At 41.1% G+C, this 18,848-nt stretch overlaps 1 protein-coding gene and 1 long non-coding RNA gene across 2 annotated transcripts; one reads left to right on the top strand and one right to left on the bottom strand.

Moving 5' to 3' along the window:
• Positions 1 to 425: 425 nt before the first annotated feature.
• Positions 426 to 14,911, bottom strand: LOC119893323. The gene is made up of 3 exons (XR_005442792.1): positions 14,896 to 14,911; positions 9,417 to 9,420; positions 426 to 489 (listed from the first exon to the last, which is right to left on the bottom strand). It is a non-coding gene; the product is annotated as an uncharacterized LOC119893323 (long non-coding RNA).
• LOC119893318 (E3 ubiquitin-protein ligase TRIM21-like) lies at positions 10,263 to 17,164 on the top strand. Its single transcript, XM_038705391.1, has 2 exons — positions 10,263 to 10,369; positions 13,753 to 17,164. Exon 2 carries the CDS (start codon positions 13,762 to 13,764, stop codon positions 15,403 to 15,405), a length of 1,644 nt encoding a protein of 547 aa, XP_038561319.1. The 5' UTR covers positions 10,263 to 10,369; positions 13,753 to 13,761; the 3' UTR covers positions 15,406 to 17,164.
• Positions 17,165 to 18,848: the final 1,684 nt, after the last annotated feature.

The raw sequence follows: 18,848 nt of genomic DNA, 5'->3' as shown, positions 1-18,848 counted from the left end.
TCAAAACGGCCAAAGCTGTACAAAAATGTAATGAAAAGGTGAAGCTTTTGCCAAAGTCATTATAAGCCTAGGTGGTAATTCAAAACCTTGATGTAAGTATGTAGGATATAGTGTTTTGTTACATGCTTTTCTTCTTTTCTTTTAATAAATAAAACCAAATCTTGGATGTTTGTAGGTCAGAAGACCTTACGTATGTAAGAACTAGCAGCTGTTATCAATGCTAAACTACAAAACAACCTCGAACAGCAGATGTTGTTTGTAATGTTTCGACAACCAACTCATACCAAATGAGCCAAAAGCTGCTCCACCCACCAAGGACTGGACAGAAGTCAGCGTCCGTCCACCTTCATATGAGGGGACTGTGAGGAGAGCTGTGAATCAGCTGGAGGAGACGCTCAGTAAACAGATGAAGAAGCTGTTTGAGGCCGAGCTGAAGAGGGTCCAGCAGTATGCAGTGGATGTGACACTCGATCCTGATACAACACATCCCTTGCTCATCTTCTGATGATGGAAAACAAGTAAACTGTGGTGATAATGAATACAAAGCTCTTGCTGTATATTTGTTGCTGATGTACGGTATATAACTTTAATGAACAAGACTAAACCATCAGAATACAATGTCATCAGGAATAAGAACATTTGCATGCTTTTCTCGGTTTTTCTTTTTAAATAAACAAAAGCCTGATTAAGTTATTTTGTTTTTGATTGATATTAAAGCTGAAAAACAGCTGATGGTGTTTCTAATGAGACCAAATCATGTGATCAGCCATTTTCAGACATGACTTGACGTGACTACCTAACCCCATCACATCTGAGATGGTCCCTGTGTAAGATAATGTGGTGTTATTTAAGGTTTGAGTTGTACAGGGTTTGCCCAGTACATCTGGGGGCCCTAAGCAGGATCATTTTGGGGGCCCTGCCTCGCAGTTGATTGACCACCAGAACCAAAACCAGCTACTATATGCAATTATAATTTATTTTTTTACAGTATTGTTTTTAGATCAAGGTAATAATTTGGCACAGAATGAAAAACTACGTACAAACAATTTCAGTACAACACAAATCACTACTGCACACAAGAAATGTAATGGGCCAGTGGGGAGGACACTGCAGCTGTAAGATTCAAAAGGTTCAATCAGCAGCATTTTTAAATAAAAACCTTACTTGGTCAGACAGATTTGATGACCACTGACTAGCATCACTTGGTGGAGGTGGAGCAGAGTTCCTAGAAACAGAGAAGGTCAGTTGACATTCATCAGCAGAACCACTGGAGCTGTGGGGTCAAATAAGTTGGAACATTTTTAGTTACTGTATCACTAGAACCTGTCAGACTTAGTTTAAAGCAGAATTGTAATCTAAATCATAGGATCAATTTATTGTACCAAAGACAAATTATTAATTTACGATCAATTCTATCAATTCACATTAAGTTAGCACTTTTTACATGTCAGAACACAGGCTATGTGTTTAACTGACTCAAAAAACTGTCCACTCCTCTCCTGCTGCTGCAGTGACCAAGAAAGCAGACACTGTTTCTGTGCAACTTACAGCTGATCAATAATTAATTTCTAACCAACTCAGCCTTGATTCTCTTCTGCAGTCTGAGATGTTTTTCATATATTTTTGTGTCTTAGTGGGTTAAAATGAAAAATGACTTGGCACTTGGATCCATTTAGACTTGACTTGAGTCCTGAAAGAAAAACTATCAAGTCTCAAGTTCTGACCTGGTAAAATCCTCGAACAAAGAAAAATTATTAAGACAGCGACAGGCAGGACTTGAATATTAAATTATCAAGCGTTTGCATTGAAATGAATTCATCTCAGCTACAATATGCTCAGAAAAATATAACAGATTTACCTCTAACTCACTCTAAACTCATACAAGCCCTCTAGTGGAGGTCATAACAAACTGCAACCTGAAACAAATAACTGTAATTTAGATATACAAAAGTCTAAACTTTAGGAGTTTTAGTTTCAAAATCCTGCATGAAAATACAAGTAGTCTTTATAGATCAACTGTTTGTGAAAATGAAAATACAGTAGGCTTTTGCCAGTTTCTTTACTTTTCCCTGTTATGTGATCAATAAGAAATCTGTCACGTAAAGAAAAGATGGTAAACAGATTGGAAAGTAGAAGAAAAGTAAAAAAACAGACTAAACAGTGAGCTTAACACTGGAGTGTAGCCTGTTGATCAAAGCACACAGTATGTTCTTGAAAATGCTGCACTGACCACTTGTTATGTTGTCTGTTTGTAATTGTATGTTATTTTGGCTGCTGTGTACTTTCACTATAGAAAAACAAGAAGAAACAAAAAGTAAAAACTCATCTTGTTCCAAAGCTTTTCTCAAGGAGGCAATAAAACCTCCCTGCAGAGGAGGAACACGGCCTCGGGCCCACGGTTCTCTCCAATTACAAAAGGGCCCACCATGGACCCAATCTGTCTGACTGAACATGCAGCCTTGTTGTGTAGTTGAATATTTTGAATACAGTTTCTTTGTCTTGATTGTGGTAAAAAAAAAAGTAAGACCCACGTAGGCCTGTGTGTCTTCTGCAGAGGCGAGCCCACACCACTCCACAATATTCAGAGAAAAATTCAGATTAAAGTTGTACACACAAATCAGGAGGGTGAACACAAAGAGGCTGCTGTTCCTGCAGGTCAGAGGAGAGAAAAAGTCACGCATTAAAGATCCACAGTGCCTGCAGCATACCGGACAAGCCGAGGATCTAGCTGTAAAAACTAAACTAACAAAGCATTATTTATGTACATTAATTAATCAGCATTGAAAATAACCATTAAAATCAGCAGGGGAAGGGCCTAGAAACGGCTGTTTCTCTCTCTCTCCCTTACATGTCCCTTCTGTCTGTGGATCAGTGCTACAAGGGGTGGAAATGTAATTAGCACCGACAGTTAGCCTATATTTACAACCTTGAAAAAGCAAGCAGGTGAAGAAACCAAACTAAATGATGATGATCTGACTTGTGCCGTGCTGAGACGCACTGAGTCGCGCTGAGTCACACACTCACACTTGCCAGCATACAGTGCATCTACTGGCAGCTATTTGTGGGGCTTGCAGATTTTGATAGTCAGTCAGCCAATCAAAACTTACAGACTCTGGGTCCAAATCTTACCCACAACAATATATAGGCCTACATGCCCAAATTCATACATACAAATAAAAAACACTAATAATAAACCATGGTTAAGACAACTAAAAGAAAAGAGAAGAATTAAAATGACTTAGGGACACAGAAGGTACCAGAATCAACATGTAACCCTGATAAACTGCAAAGTGAATTAGAATAGGTAATATTGCTTTGGGATTTTATTTCCATAAGGGGGCACCATTAGCGGATATAGAACTATTCCCCTGTTTTCTGAGAGAGGAAGAAAATGGGGTACAGACAGAGAAAAACAGACTGAGACCAGAGGAGAGCAGATGAACCACGGTACAAAAGTTGAGAGCGAGAAAATTACTATTAAGCCAATTTATTGTACTGAGATTAACATACTTTGAGTTAGCCAATCCTTTAAGTCACTGCAAGTCCTGGGAGGATCGTTATTTGTTGTTTTGAAGATTGTTTGCTAGCTAACGTTAATGGTGTTAGCTTTCTACTGTTGGCATGTTGCTACAGGAGGAGAGCTCACAACACAGATTCTACGGTTTACTTTTAACTTGATACAAGACAAGAAAAAAAAAAAAAACAATCACAGATTTATGTTGTGCAGTTAATAGCATAAAAGCTAGTCTAAAAACTTTGCACTTCTAGACAAATTAGTTGAAGTTTGTTTTGAATGTCATATGTTTTAATTGCTTAATCTAACAGTGTGACATTGTTCCATATGAGTGCGATAGTGGGTTGCAGCTTTTGGTTATGCTGTAAATTGTCAATTTACCGTATATTATGTAAAAGATTAGAGAACAGGACGATAGAGATTAACTAAGCCCTTGACCTGCCATATGAAGGTTGTTTTTTTGTGATTTCCAAACGAAAGAGAGAAACACATGCATGCAAGCACTAGCCAGACAGTGACTACAGCAGGACAACGTGGAGAGGCAACAGGACGTCCAGTCTCCCATCATCCATCCTGTTCTGTCATCCAGATTTGATTCTTCCATTGGATTCTCCTTCACGTGGATCTCGGATAAGCAAAACAAAACAAAAGAGGCTTCTAACATTTAAAAAAATCAAACTACCCAGGTAGATGTGGACAGTAAAATATTTTTCTTGAATTGAACTGAACAAAACAGGGGACAGACTAGAGTGTCTTATTGTGTTCATTTATGTCTGTGAAATAAATGCCATTGTTATGAGAGTATTCTATCAGCTATCATTCATGTCTAAAGCTGTTAAGAACATATTAAGCCCTGGAGCAGGCTAAAAAGCATGGCCACGGACGGAGGATAGTAAACCACCTGTAAAGCCCTAGTTGGACCCGGTGATTGAGCCCAGCCTCTGTGTTCAATTCATCTGCTAATAAAGAAAACATACTGCTCGGAAATAACCTATGACTTCATAATCCTGGAGAATATCCAAGTTTTTGTTTTCGAAAATTTACGATTCTAATCTGAGAATTTTTTCTCGGTATATTACCCCTCCCCTGGCTCTGTATTTCTATTTCATATACAGTATCATGCATTTCCCCTGATTAATAGGTCAAAACATGGTAGCTCCGCTTTTATCTTGTGAAGCTGAAAAGAGCATCAAAAACAGATCTACAACTGAAAAGAGCAGCAATAAATACTAGTAAGAGCTCATAGTACATATCACATCAATAGGGTAGATACCTAGGGAAGGAAGTAAGAGTTAAAAAAAAGTGCAATCAATACAAATCATTTTAGTGGATAGAAGAAGAAGAGCACAGGAAGTGCATATTAGAGGTTAGGAGTTAGAGGTGTTATCAGAGGATGAGTTTTCAAGAGCTTCTTGAAGTTAGATGTAAATTTTAACCGGTCCTGTGCAGATTTTTGCGTGCATGCCGTGCTGCCGACAACTGCACTCATTTCACGGTTCTTCGCTGGTCTATTTCAAGTAGCTGGCTATTTAAATACAATAAAATATTCTTTCTGTGGTTAATCAACGGTGATAAATTATCCGAAAGTCCCGCGAGGTGCAGACAACTCAGCACAACACCAGTGAAGCTGGGGTTCCATCTCTTGAGCAAGTGTTCCACTACACACATACTGTACATGCTGCGCCTACACATGCGCACTGATCCCCCAAGTTTAGGGTTACAATTTTGGATTTATTTATGCACTTTAAAAACATTTATTGAAAGTTTTTTTCTTTTTACATGTTTATTTAAATTTGAATCAGGATCCGCCCATCAAAACATTGAATCTTCGACTATTCGGGGTTAGCCCATTTACACACCAACCACGTCAAGGCCCCCGCAAGTCGCAAAGGCAAACCAGTATAATAACCACACAGCCCCGAGGCTTTGATGGGAAATGCCAAGCACTCGCTCACCAAAGAAGGGGCTGGCTGCCACCTTTTGACGGTAGAACCTAGTGAACGTGGACTTAGACGATCATGTGGCTGCTGCTCATTAAGCCGAAAGGGAGGCTCCCCGCCACAAGGCCCATGAGGCAGCAATGCCACGGGTTGAGTGTGCTTGCACCCCGTGCGGGACAGGCACCCCTGAAAAAACATACGCCGCAGGGTTACGGCCGACTTCCCTGCCTCCAGCTGGGTCTGCAGGAACGACAGGATGTCCTGTGCCCTCACCGAGTAAGGATCCACCTGTCGAGTTCCGCACCAGGTGGCAAACACCCCGCAGCAGTAAGCGTAGTTGGGCCGCGCCTCTTGCATTGTTCTCACCACAGGCTCTGGCAAGCCTAGGGCCCGGCTTCAGGGTCCAGGCCACCAGCCTGAGTCCTGCTGGGAAGGGGTGGAACGGGCTACCGCCTGCCTTTGACAGCAGGTCCCTCCTGTGCAGGAGCTCCCACGGCGTCCCGAGGGACAGGCTCACTGAGAACCATGTCATTTGAGGCCACCAGAATCAGCCTCACCACATCCACCCACAGTCTGCGGAGAAGATGCTGGAGGAGAGTGAAGGGAGGAAAGGCGTAAAGCAGTCCTTGGGGCCACAGGTGGGCCAGAGCATCCCAGCCCAAAGGTGGATTGTCGTTCTTCAGGGAGAAGAAGAGTTGACAAAGAGCCGATTGTATGCACACGAACAGGTCGGCTTGCCGAAGTTGTGCCATATCTCCTCCACCACCTGGGTGGGGTCCCCCTCTCGACATGATGTCCGCTGCTGAGTTCAGCGGCCCTGACACATGCACCGCTCTGAGAGAGCAGAAGCGCGGGGGGGGGGGTTGCCAGTTTGCAGAGGGCAGGGGAGCAGATGTCTTTTAAGGGTTTTAATCTTTGCAAAGGGTCAGACAGACATACAGAGTGCAAACAGTCTGCAGAATGTAAGACAAAAAGCCAGTGAAGAAACAGGTGACTTTATACTGTTAAAGGTATTACGCAGCTATCTTAGGTAGGAAGGGAGTAGGGTACAACTGCCCTGAGCTGAAGGCCTGGAAACATCATGGGAACCTCTACCTAACTGCAACGAAATAAAATGATCAAAAACCACACAGTGAAACATTGGTCTATAATGATGAAGCATGTAGGGTGAAACAGTAAACTGAGTAAAATATGAAATTTCCATCACAAAAGTCAGCTGCAGTCGTCTCAAAGGCACCTAATAAACTCTTAAACTCTCACTACACTTTAAGATTTTCAAAATCATGTGGAAATAAAAGTGATCCTTATAAATCACTTGTTTTCTTAGACACATTGGGTTTTTTTTTAGCTGTTGAAAGTAATGAAGGCCTACTGCTCTATGTAACTGAGGATCCTTTTCTAAAATACACTATTTTAAAACTCAACATCACAGAGAAGCCTGCTTGTGGCCCAGTGACAAACGTTTTCCATCTCAGTGTTTCTTTACTTTTCCCTGTAATGTGATCAGTAAGAAATCTGTCACAAAAAGAAAAGATGGAACAGTTTGGAAAGCAGAAAGAAAGTGAAATTACAGGCTATACAGAAAGCTGAACACTGGAGTGTTTGTGGAATTGCACAGGGAGCGTTATAGCCTGTTGATCAAAATTTTGTTGTAGATCAAAAGATACAGTATTGTTCTTGAAAATGTTGCACTGACGTCTTTTGTTATGTTGTCTGTTTGCAATTGTAAGTTCTTTTGGCTGCTGTATACTTCCACTATAGAAAAACAAGAAGAAACAAAAAGTAAAAACTCATCTTGTTCCAAAGCTGTGTCATGGTATTTCCCAAGGAGTCAATAAAACCTCACATCTGGAGCTACACTGAGAGAAGGAACAACAGTGAAAGAGCAGAGCTGCAACGTCACATTTCCTCAAATCAAAGTCAAAGTTTGTCTGAGCGACAGCACAGCTGCAGTCGAGACAAGTCTTTCTGTTTCTCTCTACAGAAACTGAGAGACTTGTGTTTCTAATGACACCAAATTGTGCGATTAAAAACACCATCAGCTGTTCTCAGACGTGACTCGAGCTGACGAGCTCCAATCCCCCATCACATCTGAGACAGTCTGCAGTGGAAGATAATATGGTGTTATTTAAGGTTTGAGTTGTGTTTGAGCAGCTGATATGAACTCTAAACCAGAGCTACTAGTTTGTAGAGAATAAGTGACACCTGAGGACGCCCTCTAGTGGAGTTCATAACATACTGCAGCCTGTGGCCACATGAGGACGCGCTCTGAGTAAATAACTACACAGTCTGATGCTGCAGCAGATTACATGACTGCAGGAGCTCAATGAGATCCAAGTGTGTTTTGATGTTTTTTATTCTCATTCTAAAATCAGCAACTTTACTTTCACTTAAGATGACTTCCTCAAAGAATTGTACCTCAACTCCTTTTAAAAAGGGTCAAGCTCAGAGAATCCCTGCTGTAAATCTGCAGTAAATATTGGACTTTTTACCGCACTACATCTGTCTAACAACTTGCATTTTGTTACAATTCTGAAATAATTGTAAACCCATAGAGGGACTTCATGTAATCCATCCTCTCATCTGATGACATGACAACCAAACAACTTAAGATACAACACATAGAAAGACTCACTGGGAGAAAGCTTCACACAACATGCTGGAAACTCAGGTAAACAGCTAAAAACAAACTGCTCCACATTTGCTTTGCACCTTTACATCATTTCTTGCAGGCAGCACTTTGACATAATACTGGTGGTTCACAGGATAGTAATATGGATCACATTAGTATTTTATAGTATTTTGCACTGGATAATGTTACCAACCGCTTGGCGTTAGCCGGCGAGCTAATGTTACCTAACTTGAGCCAACTAAAGCACAACATCAAAATATGTTTCACATGTTTTGCAATAATTTTAGTTTACCTGACCAACAGGATGAAAGACAATTCTGTTTGGGTTTTGTCAGTTTCAAAACAATGATCGATCTGATTCTGGTTTTGGCCTGATGGGTTTCAGCACATAAAACTTTGTTGTTGGTTTTTATCCTTATGTGAAATTTGTGTTGTGCTGGGAGCCGATCATTTTATGGTGTTAGGTGACTGCATTTTGTTAGCTGTGGTGTTGTTACCATAGAAGGCAAGAGGCTTGGGAGCGTGCATGTGGAGAACCCAACCTGATTCCTTCACGTAAGAAGCACAATAGTTGCTGCTCCAAGCAACAGAGACAACAGGTTTGCAGTTCATTTCTGAGTCCTAATCTCAATGTCCACACAGACTCACAGACTTTGAAGCATGTTCCTGGTTAGTCCATGAGTGCCTAGGCCTGTCCCACTGTCAAATCATATATTCACTTTATAAAATAAGTTCCAGTGTTTAAGATTAGATAGATTAAACTACCAAAAGTACATGAAGGAGTTAAAACCATCTCTGCCCCCACCAATGACAACAATAAAGTACCGCTTACATAGATCAGTAAAATAAAAACGATCAATTCTATAATAGTAAAACACTGACAGTAGCCACTCTGCATCAGTACTTTTACTTTTAATACTTTAAGTACATTTTGTTGCCAATACTTCTGTACTTTTACTTACATGAAATTTTGAACACAGGACTTTTACTTGTAATGGAGTATTTTTATACTGTGGTACTGCTACTTTTACTTCAGTAAATGAGTTGAATCCTTCTTCCATCGCTGGTTACTGCCTGTAAATATTTAGTGAACACATTTCTACAAAGGAGCAGCTGGTTGGAGGAATGTTTTCATTTAGTGACGAATAAACCTGCAGGAGGATGAGTGTGATCAGCTGCTGCAACTGGCTGCTGTCACTGTTGTTTTAACTTTTCACTCTGAAGCCGTTTAACAGTCGTTCGCTGCTTCAGAGTCCAAAATCATCAACAGTTCACTTCATCATGTGTTCATCAGTTCATATTGTTTGCTGACAGTCGGAGAACTCAGCACTGACCTTTGGGTGGTAGGAGTGGCACGACTCCGGCCGTCGCTGTACCTTCTGGGATTTCATCCTGTTGCACATCACCGTGGGGTTATGTTCACTGCCATTAAGGAAAACAGACCACTTGTTGCTGAGGACCATTGTTTGAACATTTTTTGAAAACAGCCATTATATTATACCTGAGTTTTGGAGCTGATAACAACATTAGTTTAGACTTCAAGGAATATAAACCAGTTTCATTTAAAAAAAGAAGACAAAGTTCCCAAAAGTTGTATATAACTTTTACATGAAATGTGTCTAAATAAAATACAGGAACTATCTGATCAAAGAATAAGTAAACAAGACTACAGATTTTAATTTTTATCTTCCAGTATTTGAAAGTGATACTCTTCTACAGACGGTCATTCCTAAGGTGTGCTGGAGTTACACGAGCATTGTGCGGTGCAGTAAGAGGTGTGTGAACGCACTGCAGGCCTTTATGTGAAGAATTTATTGTTACAGAAACTATCAGCAGCAAACACTCAACATGAAATGTGATTAGTCAGGATTGTGTCCCCACTGTAGTAGTCTGGTTGTTTTTATCCAGCAGGAGTGGTGTTATTGTTGTCTGTCAGTAAGTGAAGGATATATTTGATCTCTTATGCTCCAGCAGGATTGGTCCATACTGACAAGAACAGCCACAGTCCTGAGGCCTGAGTCACAACCAGAACATCCTGAAACACAGAGAACAAGTTACAGCCAATCAATCAATCAATCAACAAACTCCCTCATTTACACTGAAGGGAGGAGCAACAGTGAAAGTGGAAAGCTGCAACGTCACGTTTCTTCAAATCAAAGTGTGTCTGAGTGACAGCAGAGCTGTAGTCAAGACAAGTCTCTCTGTTTCTCTCTAAAGAAACATTCAACTGAATCCATCAGGTTTTTCCTCAACAAAACCCAGCAGAATCTCTGCCAAACCCTGGTGAGTACACGGCCCTACAAAGCCAAAATGCACTGACTCAGTTTTTGGTCAAAATTTAGTTCAAACCAGAATCTGACTGTTTTACATCTGTTTTACCAGATAAAAGATATGATGTCAGAGATTTATGTTAATTTTGTTGCTGTTAAAAGACAGTAAATATTATCAGCTGTACTTGTTTGGCAGAGACTCTGCTGTGTTGTTAAGTCAGTTTAACTTTTCTTTACAAGATAGACAGAGACTTGTCTCGACTGCAGGTCTGCTGTCACTCAGAAGAATGTTTTGTTTCATCTTGAGGAATGTGAAAGTTAAAATGTCATGCTTTTCCAGGGCTGCTCCACCTCTTTCTGCTATGCAGGTGAGGCTTTGTTCCCTTCAGGTTTGACCTGATTAGTGACCTTCCTTTGGCACAAGGTGAATTTAGTCTGGAGCAAAGCACTTAAAGCTTGTAAGGGCACCTTGTGGTTTCCTGAGACTTTTTACCGAGTTTTATACAGTATGTCACAAAAGTGACTACACCCCTCACATCTTTGTAAAATATTTGATTATATCTCTTCATGTGACAGCACTGAAGAAAAATAACACATCACACAGCCATTCATGTGTAAACCGTTGGCATCAAAAGTGACTACACCCTTAAGTGAAAATGTGCAAATTGGGCCCAATTAGCCATTTTCCCTCCCCGGTGTCATATGAGTCGTTAGTGTTACAAGGTCTCAGGTGTGAATGGGGAGCAGGTGTGTTGTGGTGGTGTCGCTCTCACACTCCCTCATACTGCTCACTGGAAGTTCAACATGGCATCTCATGGCAAAGAACTCTGAGGATTGAAAAAAAGAATTGTTGCTCTACATAAAGACGGCCCAGGCTTTAAGAAGATTGCAAAGGTTCCACTCAGAACAGGCCTCGCCATGGTCGACCAAAGAAGTTGAGTACAGGTGCTCAGCGTCATATCCAGAGGTTGTCTTTGGGAAATAGACATATGAGTGCTGCCAGCATTGCTGCAGCTCTGCCAGAGCTACGGTGAGTAGCTCCTGTTAGCTCTTACACTCTGTGTTCCCGGTGAGTTGGTCTTTTGTCACGTCAATTACATGACTTAAATAATAATAAAAATAGCCATCATCACTTTTCCTCTTCGGAGACCAGACTTGCTAACCCTCCTGTTTTTCACTGCCCTCTCCAGGCTCAGCAGCATGTTTAATGTTACGGTAACCTAGTGTTTGAGGCTATGCTGTTGACAGACATGCTTGTAAATTTATTTCTGAAACAGTTTTGCAGTTCTAGCAACCGGTCCTCTCATTTCTCTCATTTATTACTTCTAAATATTTTCTAACAACAGATAACACTGCCTGTTGCTAAATTAGCCACAAAGCTAATGCTGTGTTTATCACTATGGTTTATCAGTGGATGAGCGCGAACATTAATGAGCGATTAAACTGTAGAGTCTGTAGTTACAGTCGGCGTGTCAGAAATGATTAAACCAGAGGGGACTTGTGAATAAACGTGAGCTGAACAAGCATCTAGAACACAGTTGCAGGTCCTTGTTGTTTACGGTCATGTAGTATTAGATTAATTCCAGGGCAGCGTTTCCTCTGCGTCATAGAGCCAAAAGTGTGGAAATCATTTCTGCAGCATTGGATAGAATTAACAGAGTGCTGGTGATAAACTAGATGTAGAAAGTAGTCATCATGTATGCAAAGTAATAACTATTGCATCGCATCTTCCTCTTCACAATACCCCATAGATTTTCTATAGGGTTAAGGTCAGGCCAGTTTGCTGGCCAATGAAGAACAGGGATACCATGGTCCTTAAACCAGGTACTGGTAGCTTTGGCACTGTGCGCAGGTGCCAAGTCCTCATTCAAAATGAAGTCTGCATCTCCATAAAGTTGGTCAGCAGCAGGAAGCATGAAGTGCTCTAAAACTTCCTGGTAGAAGGCTGCGTTGACCTTGGACCTCAGAAAACACAATGGACCAACACCAGCAGATGACATGGCACCCCAAACCATCATTGACTGTGGAAACACTGGACTTCAAGCAACGTGGATTCTGTGCCTCTCCTCTCCTCCTCCAGACTCTGGGACCTTGATTTCCAAAGGAAATGCAAAATTTACTTTCATCATAGAACATAACTTTGGACCACTCAGCAGCAGTCCAGTCCTTTTTGTCTTTAGCCCAGGCGAGACGCTTCTGACACTGTGTCTTGTTCAAGAGTGGCTTGACACAAGGAATGCGACAGCTGAAACCCATGTCTTGCATACGTCTGTGCGTGGTGGTTCTTGAAGCACTGACTCCAGCTGCAGTCCACTCTTTGGGAATCTCCCCCACATTTTTAAATGGGTTTTGTTTCACAATCCTCTCCAGGGTGCGGTTATCCCTATTGCTTATACGCTTTTTTTTTTACCACATCTTTTCCTTCCCTTCGCCTCTCTATTAATGTGCTTGGACACAGAGCTCTGTGAACAGCCAGCCTCTTTAGCAATGACCTTTTGTGTCTTGCCCTCCTTGTGCAAGGTGTCATGGTCATCTTTTGGACAGCTGTCAAGTCAGCATAAACTGCATTATGTAATGGTATCTTGCTGAGGTCTCAACATAACAAATGTTAGGAAAATTTTTTCTTTATGTTGTGCGTTTCTTAAAATAAGGGGGGAAAAGAACATCGGCCGATATCGGCTATTAAAATCCTTAATTATTCAAATTGGTATCAGAGTTAAAAATCCCATATCGGTCGGTTTTAATGATAACAATCCCAACGCCACCAAGACAACCTCTGCCTCGCTAAAGAAGCTGAGGGTAAAGGTGATGGACTGGACAAGCATGTCTCCAGACCTAAACCCTATTGAGCATCTGTGTAGCATCCTCAAACAAAAGGTGGAGGAGCGAAAGGTCTCTAACATCCACCAGCTCTAAGAAGTCATCATGGACGAGTGGACGAGGACTCCAGAGGTAGCCTGTGAAGCTCTGGTGAACTCCATGCACAAGAGGGTTATTGCTGTGCTGGAAAATATTGGTGGCCACAAAAAAAATATTGACACTTTGGACATTTTCACTTAGGGGTGTACTCACTTTTTTTTTTTCCACGTTTAGACATAATGGCTGTGTGATGTGTTATTGTACACTCATTACTTTACATTGTAGTAAAGTGACATTTCTTCAGTGTTGTCACATGAATAGATAATAAAATATTTACAAAAATGTGAGGGGTGTAGTCACTTGTCACATACTGTATGTATTTTTCTTATATTGGAGTCTACAGCATGCTCTAACAGTCAAACAACAAAACAAGAGGTCAATTCAACACATGTGAGAACATACTGTAGTATCTTCAGCAAGGTGCAGTTGACCTTGATTTCATCCCAAGTTTGTTTTTCTCACACTTTTTATCCTCAGAGTGTGGATATGTCTGCTGCCAGCTGTCTGCTGACTGAAGATCAGTTTCTGTGCTCCATCTGTCTGGATGTGTTCACTGATCCAGTCAGCACACCATGTGGACACAACTTCTGTAAAACCTGCATCACTGAACACTGGAATATTAATGTCCCGTGTCAGTGTCCCAACTGTAAAAAGGTTTTCTACACAAAACCTGAGTTGCAGGTCAACACTTTCATCTCTGAGATGGCTGCTCAGTTCAGACAGTCAGCTCAACAGAAAACCAGCAGCAGCAGCTCAGAGCAACAAGCTGCCAAACCAGGAGAAGTTCCCTGTGACGTCTGCACTGGAACCAAACTGAAGGCCCTGAAGTCCTGCCTGGTGTGTCTGGCCTCCTACTGTGAGACTCACCTGGAGCCTCATCTGACAATGGCAGGCCTGAAAAGACATCAGCTGATCGACCCTGTGGAGAACCTGGAAGGCAGGATGTGTACGAAGCACGATAAACTGCTGGAGCTGTTCTGTAAGACCGACCAGATGTGTGTCTGCATGCTCTGCACTGTTTTAGACCACAAGACACATGATGTTGTTCCTCTGAAAGAAGAATATGAAGGAAAGAAGGCCGAGCTGGGGAAGACAGAGGCTGAAACTCAGCAGATGATCCAGAAGAGACGACTGAAGATTCAGGAGATCAAACGCTCAGTGGAGCTCAGTAAGGAAGATGCAGACAGAGAGATAGCAGGTGGTGTTCACGTCTTCAGCGCTCTGAAGGAGTCTGTTGAGAGAAGCCAGGCCGAGCTCATCGACACGATCAAAGAGAAGCAGAGAGAGACAGAGAAACAGGCTGAAGGCTTCATCAAAGAGCTGGAACAGGAAATCTCTGAGCTGAAGAAGAGAAGCTCTGAGGTGGAGCAGCTCTCACGCTCTGAAGACCACCTCCACCTCCTCCAAAGACTCCCGTCCCTGAACGCTGCTCCACCCACCAAGGACTGGACAGAAGTCAGCGTCCGTCCACCTTCATATGAGGGGACTGTGAGGAGAGCTGTGAATCAGCTGGAGGAGACGCTCAGGAAACAGATGAAGAAGCTGCTTGAGGCTGAACTGAAAGGGGTCCAGCAGTATGCAGTGGATGTGACACTCGATCCTGATACAGCACATCCCTACCTCATCCTGTCTGATGATGGAAAACAAGTACACGATAGTGACGTAAAGAAGAATCTCCCAGGAAATCAAGAAAGATTTGATACTTGTCCTAATGTCTTAGCAAAACAGTGTTTCTCTTCAGGAAGATTTTACTACGAGGTTCAGGTTAAAGGGAAGACTGACTGGGATTTAGGAGTGGCCAGAGAGTCGATCAACAGGAAGGGACTAATCCCACTGAGTCCTCAGAAAGGTTATTGGATGATTTTGTTGAGGAATGAAAATGAATACGAAGCTGCTGCTGGCCCTGCAGTCCGTCTCTCTCTGAAGTCTCAGCCTGAGAAGGTGGGGGTGTTTGTGGATTATGAGGAGGGTCTGGTCTCCTTTTATGACGTTGATGCTGCAGCTCTTATCTACTCCTTTACTGGCTGCTACTTCACTGAGAAACTCTACCCACTCTTTTGTCCCAGTCTTAACTATGGTGGTAGAAACTCTGCCCCTCTGATCATCTCTCCCGTCAATTATACTGAGTAGAACCATTTGATTTTCTACAGAAAGATTCATTTAATATAACAATATTTATTGCTGATGGTATACACCCAACACACCAATTTAACTGCTTCGACTGATTTGATCTAATATTGTCTAATTTATTCTGCATTACCTTCCTTCAAGACTGTTAAAGATGACTGATGTCTGGGTGCCAAATTTTAAACTTTTTATTGTCTGATTTTTTATATAATTATATGTATATACAGTGCATGTTATTTAATTGTGCCTTTCATGGTCACAAGTCTGAATAAGGTCAGTGAGATAAGCAAGGGAACGATTTTAGGGGGATTTGAATAATTAATAGTAGGATTTTAAAGTTATTCCTTTTCGACACAGGGAGTGTCGAAAAGTTTACTTGTATCAGCAGAGGAGTGACATGTTCCGTAGACTTCGAGTGTGTTATGATCCGTGCTGCAGAGTTCTGGATGAGTTGAAGTGCCTGCTAGGATTGCATTGCATTGCAGTAGTCAATACGTGATGAGACCAAAGGCTGAGTTGGAGAAAGAAAGGGTACAGTCCAATATGACATAAAGGCTCTTTACCTGTGAACCAATGAGCAGTAGCTCAGTCTGACTGTTATTGAGTTGTAGGTGGTTGTGTCATCCGTGACTGTATATCATGCAGGCAAGCCCTATTCACTTTAGCGCATCTGGCCCCGAAGCATAAATAATCTGGTATATGACAAAAAAAGTAAAACTACATGTATTGTATGGAACTAGCTAACGACTGAGCCAGATTATTTCCTTTTCATATTTGTTGAATTTTACATGAGCTGTACCAATCACCGCCAGTCCAGGGCTCAACAATAAGGAGTGCCCGACCTGCGGCATCTCCCCTACTGATGCTAACGACAACCACGCTCGTTAGTGAGTACGTGATGCAATAAAAACTTCGCTAGTAAAAAGCCAATACTAAATACTTAAACCTGTTTAATACACACGCAAAACGCAATGTTTTAATCTGCTCAGTCTCTCATCCACTGCAGCTGTGTTTTGGTTTTACACAGGCTCGGCGGTAGTTTGGCTAAAGCTAATTGTTAAAACAAGCTAAAGTGAAAGCTGTCTGTCTTCAGTAACGGTTTAGCTTAGTTTGCCAGTACATTAAAATATGGCACATTATAAACTCAGCGGTTTGAGACAGACCAGCCCTCCTCTCTACCTGCAGCTGCAGAGGGAGGAGGATGACGACGACGACAAGAGGGGCTGCTTGCCTGAGTTGTTCATTCTTTCTAAGGAATATGATTTATTTTGACATTTTAGATTTGTTTCCAGTGAGATATGAGTGACTTTGGTGTTGTAAATCTTTTTGTTGCTATAGAAACATTTAGTTAAATTAGTATTTCAAATAATTATTTATTTAGTAATAAATAGGACTGATGAGAGCATTGAGAAAGAACTGAACCAATAAGGAGTGCCAATACAAGTGTGTCAATAAAATCCTACTGATACACATTCCAATTTGAGAATATGTCCGGCACCTCTCCATGTCCTGGTTTTAAAATCCGGCCCAATTGAATTTGTAATTGAATATCCTTGATTAGGGAAATGTTATCATGATAAAAAAATTATCACGATAAGTATCAAATCGTCATTTCTTTGGAGTTTAAAGGCCGATTTCTGCTCCTGAGTGAAAGTTGAAGAAACCTGATGTTGGTGGGGGAAATGTGGGGGAGATTCACAAACTGTGGTTTACACTCTTCTTTAGGGACAACACTTGATGTCATACAGTGGATCACTTCACATATCTGAGGAAGAACATTCAAAACAATTATGATAAAATCTTCAAACAAATATGCATGAGTAAAAAATTAAAAGCTTTTTTCAGTCGATTTTAACTCAACAAAATAAACATTTTAATAAAGTCGTAATTTGGGTATGATTTAAGTTTATAAAATCAAAAATGTTTATTGAACATTTATTATATTGTTATTGAAAAATTATATCGTGATAATTATTGTTTTATTGTCCAGTTCTAGTCTTGATGTAAACACATAAAGCTGTGTATCGTCTGCATAACAGTGAAAATGGATATTGTAGTAGTAAATAATAAACATAAGTGCTCCTAAGACTGAACCATGCAGTACTCCATGGTGAACTCTGGAACTTCCTGAACCTTAGTTTTGAATTTGAACAACAGTGTGTCCTGCTGAAAGATATGAAAACCACTGAAAAACGGTTCCCCCAGTTTCAGGTGCAGCCAGACGATTAAACCCATTCTCATCCCATGGAATCAAAAATGGATGTTTTGTCAAGACCCCTTGGCGTCCCTTTTTAACGCCCTGGGTACCCTTTAGCTGTGGTTGTGTACGTGTAAGAATAACTATGCAACATCCGGTCAAGTTAGCAAGCAATGCATATGCAATGTGGTGAAACCATGTTTTCAGTAATTTATAGTAGTACTTTTAAAGTTGAACAATGATGGTAATGGGCTTCCCCCAGTGCAATGCAGAAGGATATGACAAAGCATAGCTACTTGATGCTCTGGGATAAGAATGGGCTGGACTACCCATGAGGAGGGATGTGATACAGTGTCAAAGACTGCAGTGAAGGAGGATGAGGATAGAAAGTAGACTATGGTGCACGGAGGAGGTTGCTATTGACTGTAACTAGGGCAGTTTCTGTGCTGTTTGGAATTCTTCAAGGAGATTATTGTTATTGAGGTCGGTCTGTAGTTGAGAAGCAACAACCATCTCAAGATTTTAGACATGAATGGTAAGTTTGGAATTGACCTGTAGTTGTTGTGGTTGTTGCAGTCTAAACCCGTTTTTTCCAGAGTTGTTTTGTTTATGGCAGTTTTCAGCAAATGGTCAGAGGAGTTGATAATGGACATTATTGCCATCACTGTGTGGTATTATTAAATGTAATCTTAATTTTTATACTGTTAACTAGTTTTATTATACTGTTTATTATGTACGTTGTGAATGTGATGGACATTGTTGCCATGGAGACCTTTGGGTGTGGCGTGGGCGCACCTCAAAATTTAACAGTCTACATGTGCTGTCTCCGTGGTAAGTTACTTTGACATCAGCTCCATTAAATATTTATTTTAAATCATCTTCTTGTGGGTAAAAGTGTGGTTTAATTACTTATATTAAGCATGTAATGTGAACATCAGCTTTTAGTTGCCGGTGAAAATGAGTTATGTTAACTTTGTGGCCTTTTAACTGTTTTTCTGTAAATTTGTTTAAAATGTGTGTCGTGTTTAGCTAGGTTAATTCCAGTTTAAGTTCAATGCATTTATTGTTTTGGTTTATAGAAACGTGCTGGAGTTTTAAGACTGACTGTGATGGAGGATTAATCTTTATCCTGTGTTACCAGATAAACGAATTGAAGCCAAAGATCCACTTGTGTGTGTTTCACTTTTCTACACAACGCAACCGCTACACGAGCATGCTTTAACTTGGCTTGTAGGGATTAGATCCATGT

This window comes from Micropterus salmoides, unplaced genomic scaffold (genome assembly GCF_014851395.1).
Source record: "Micropterus salmoides isolate LMB-PRFRI ecotype aquatic unplaced genomic scaffold, ASM1485139v1 Ms_hic_scaffold_8, whole genome shotgun sequence".
NCBI classification, from domain to species: domain Eukaryota; kingdom Metazoa; phylum Chordata; class Actinopteri; order Centrarchiformes; family Centrarchidae; genus Micropterus; species Micropterus salmoides.
Note: the sequence above shows the minus strand (reverse complement) of the source record. Positions and strands in the feature narration are given on the sequence as shown.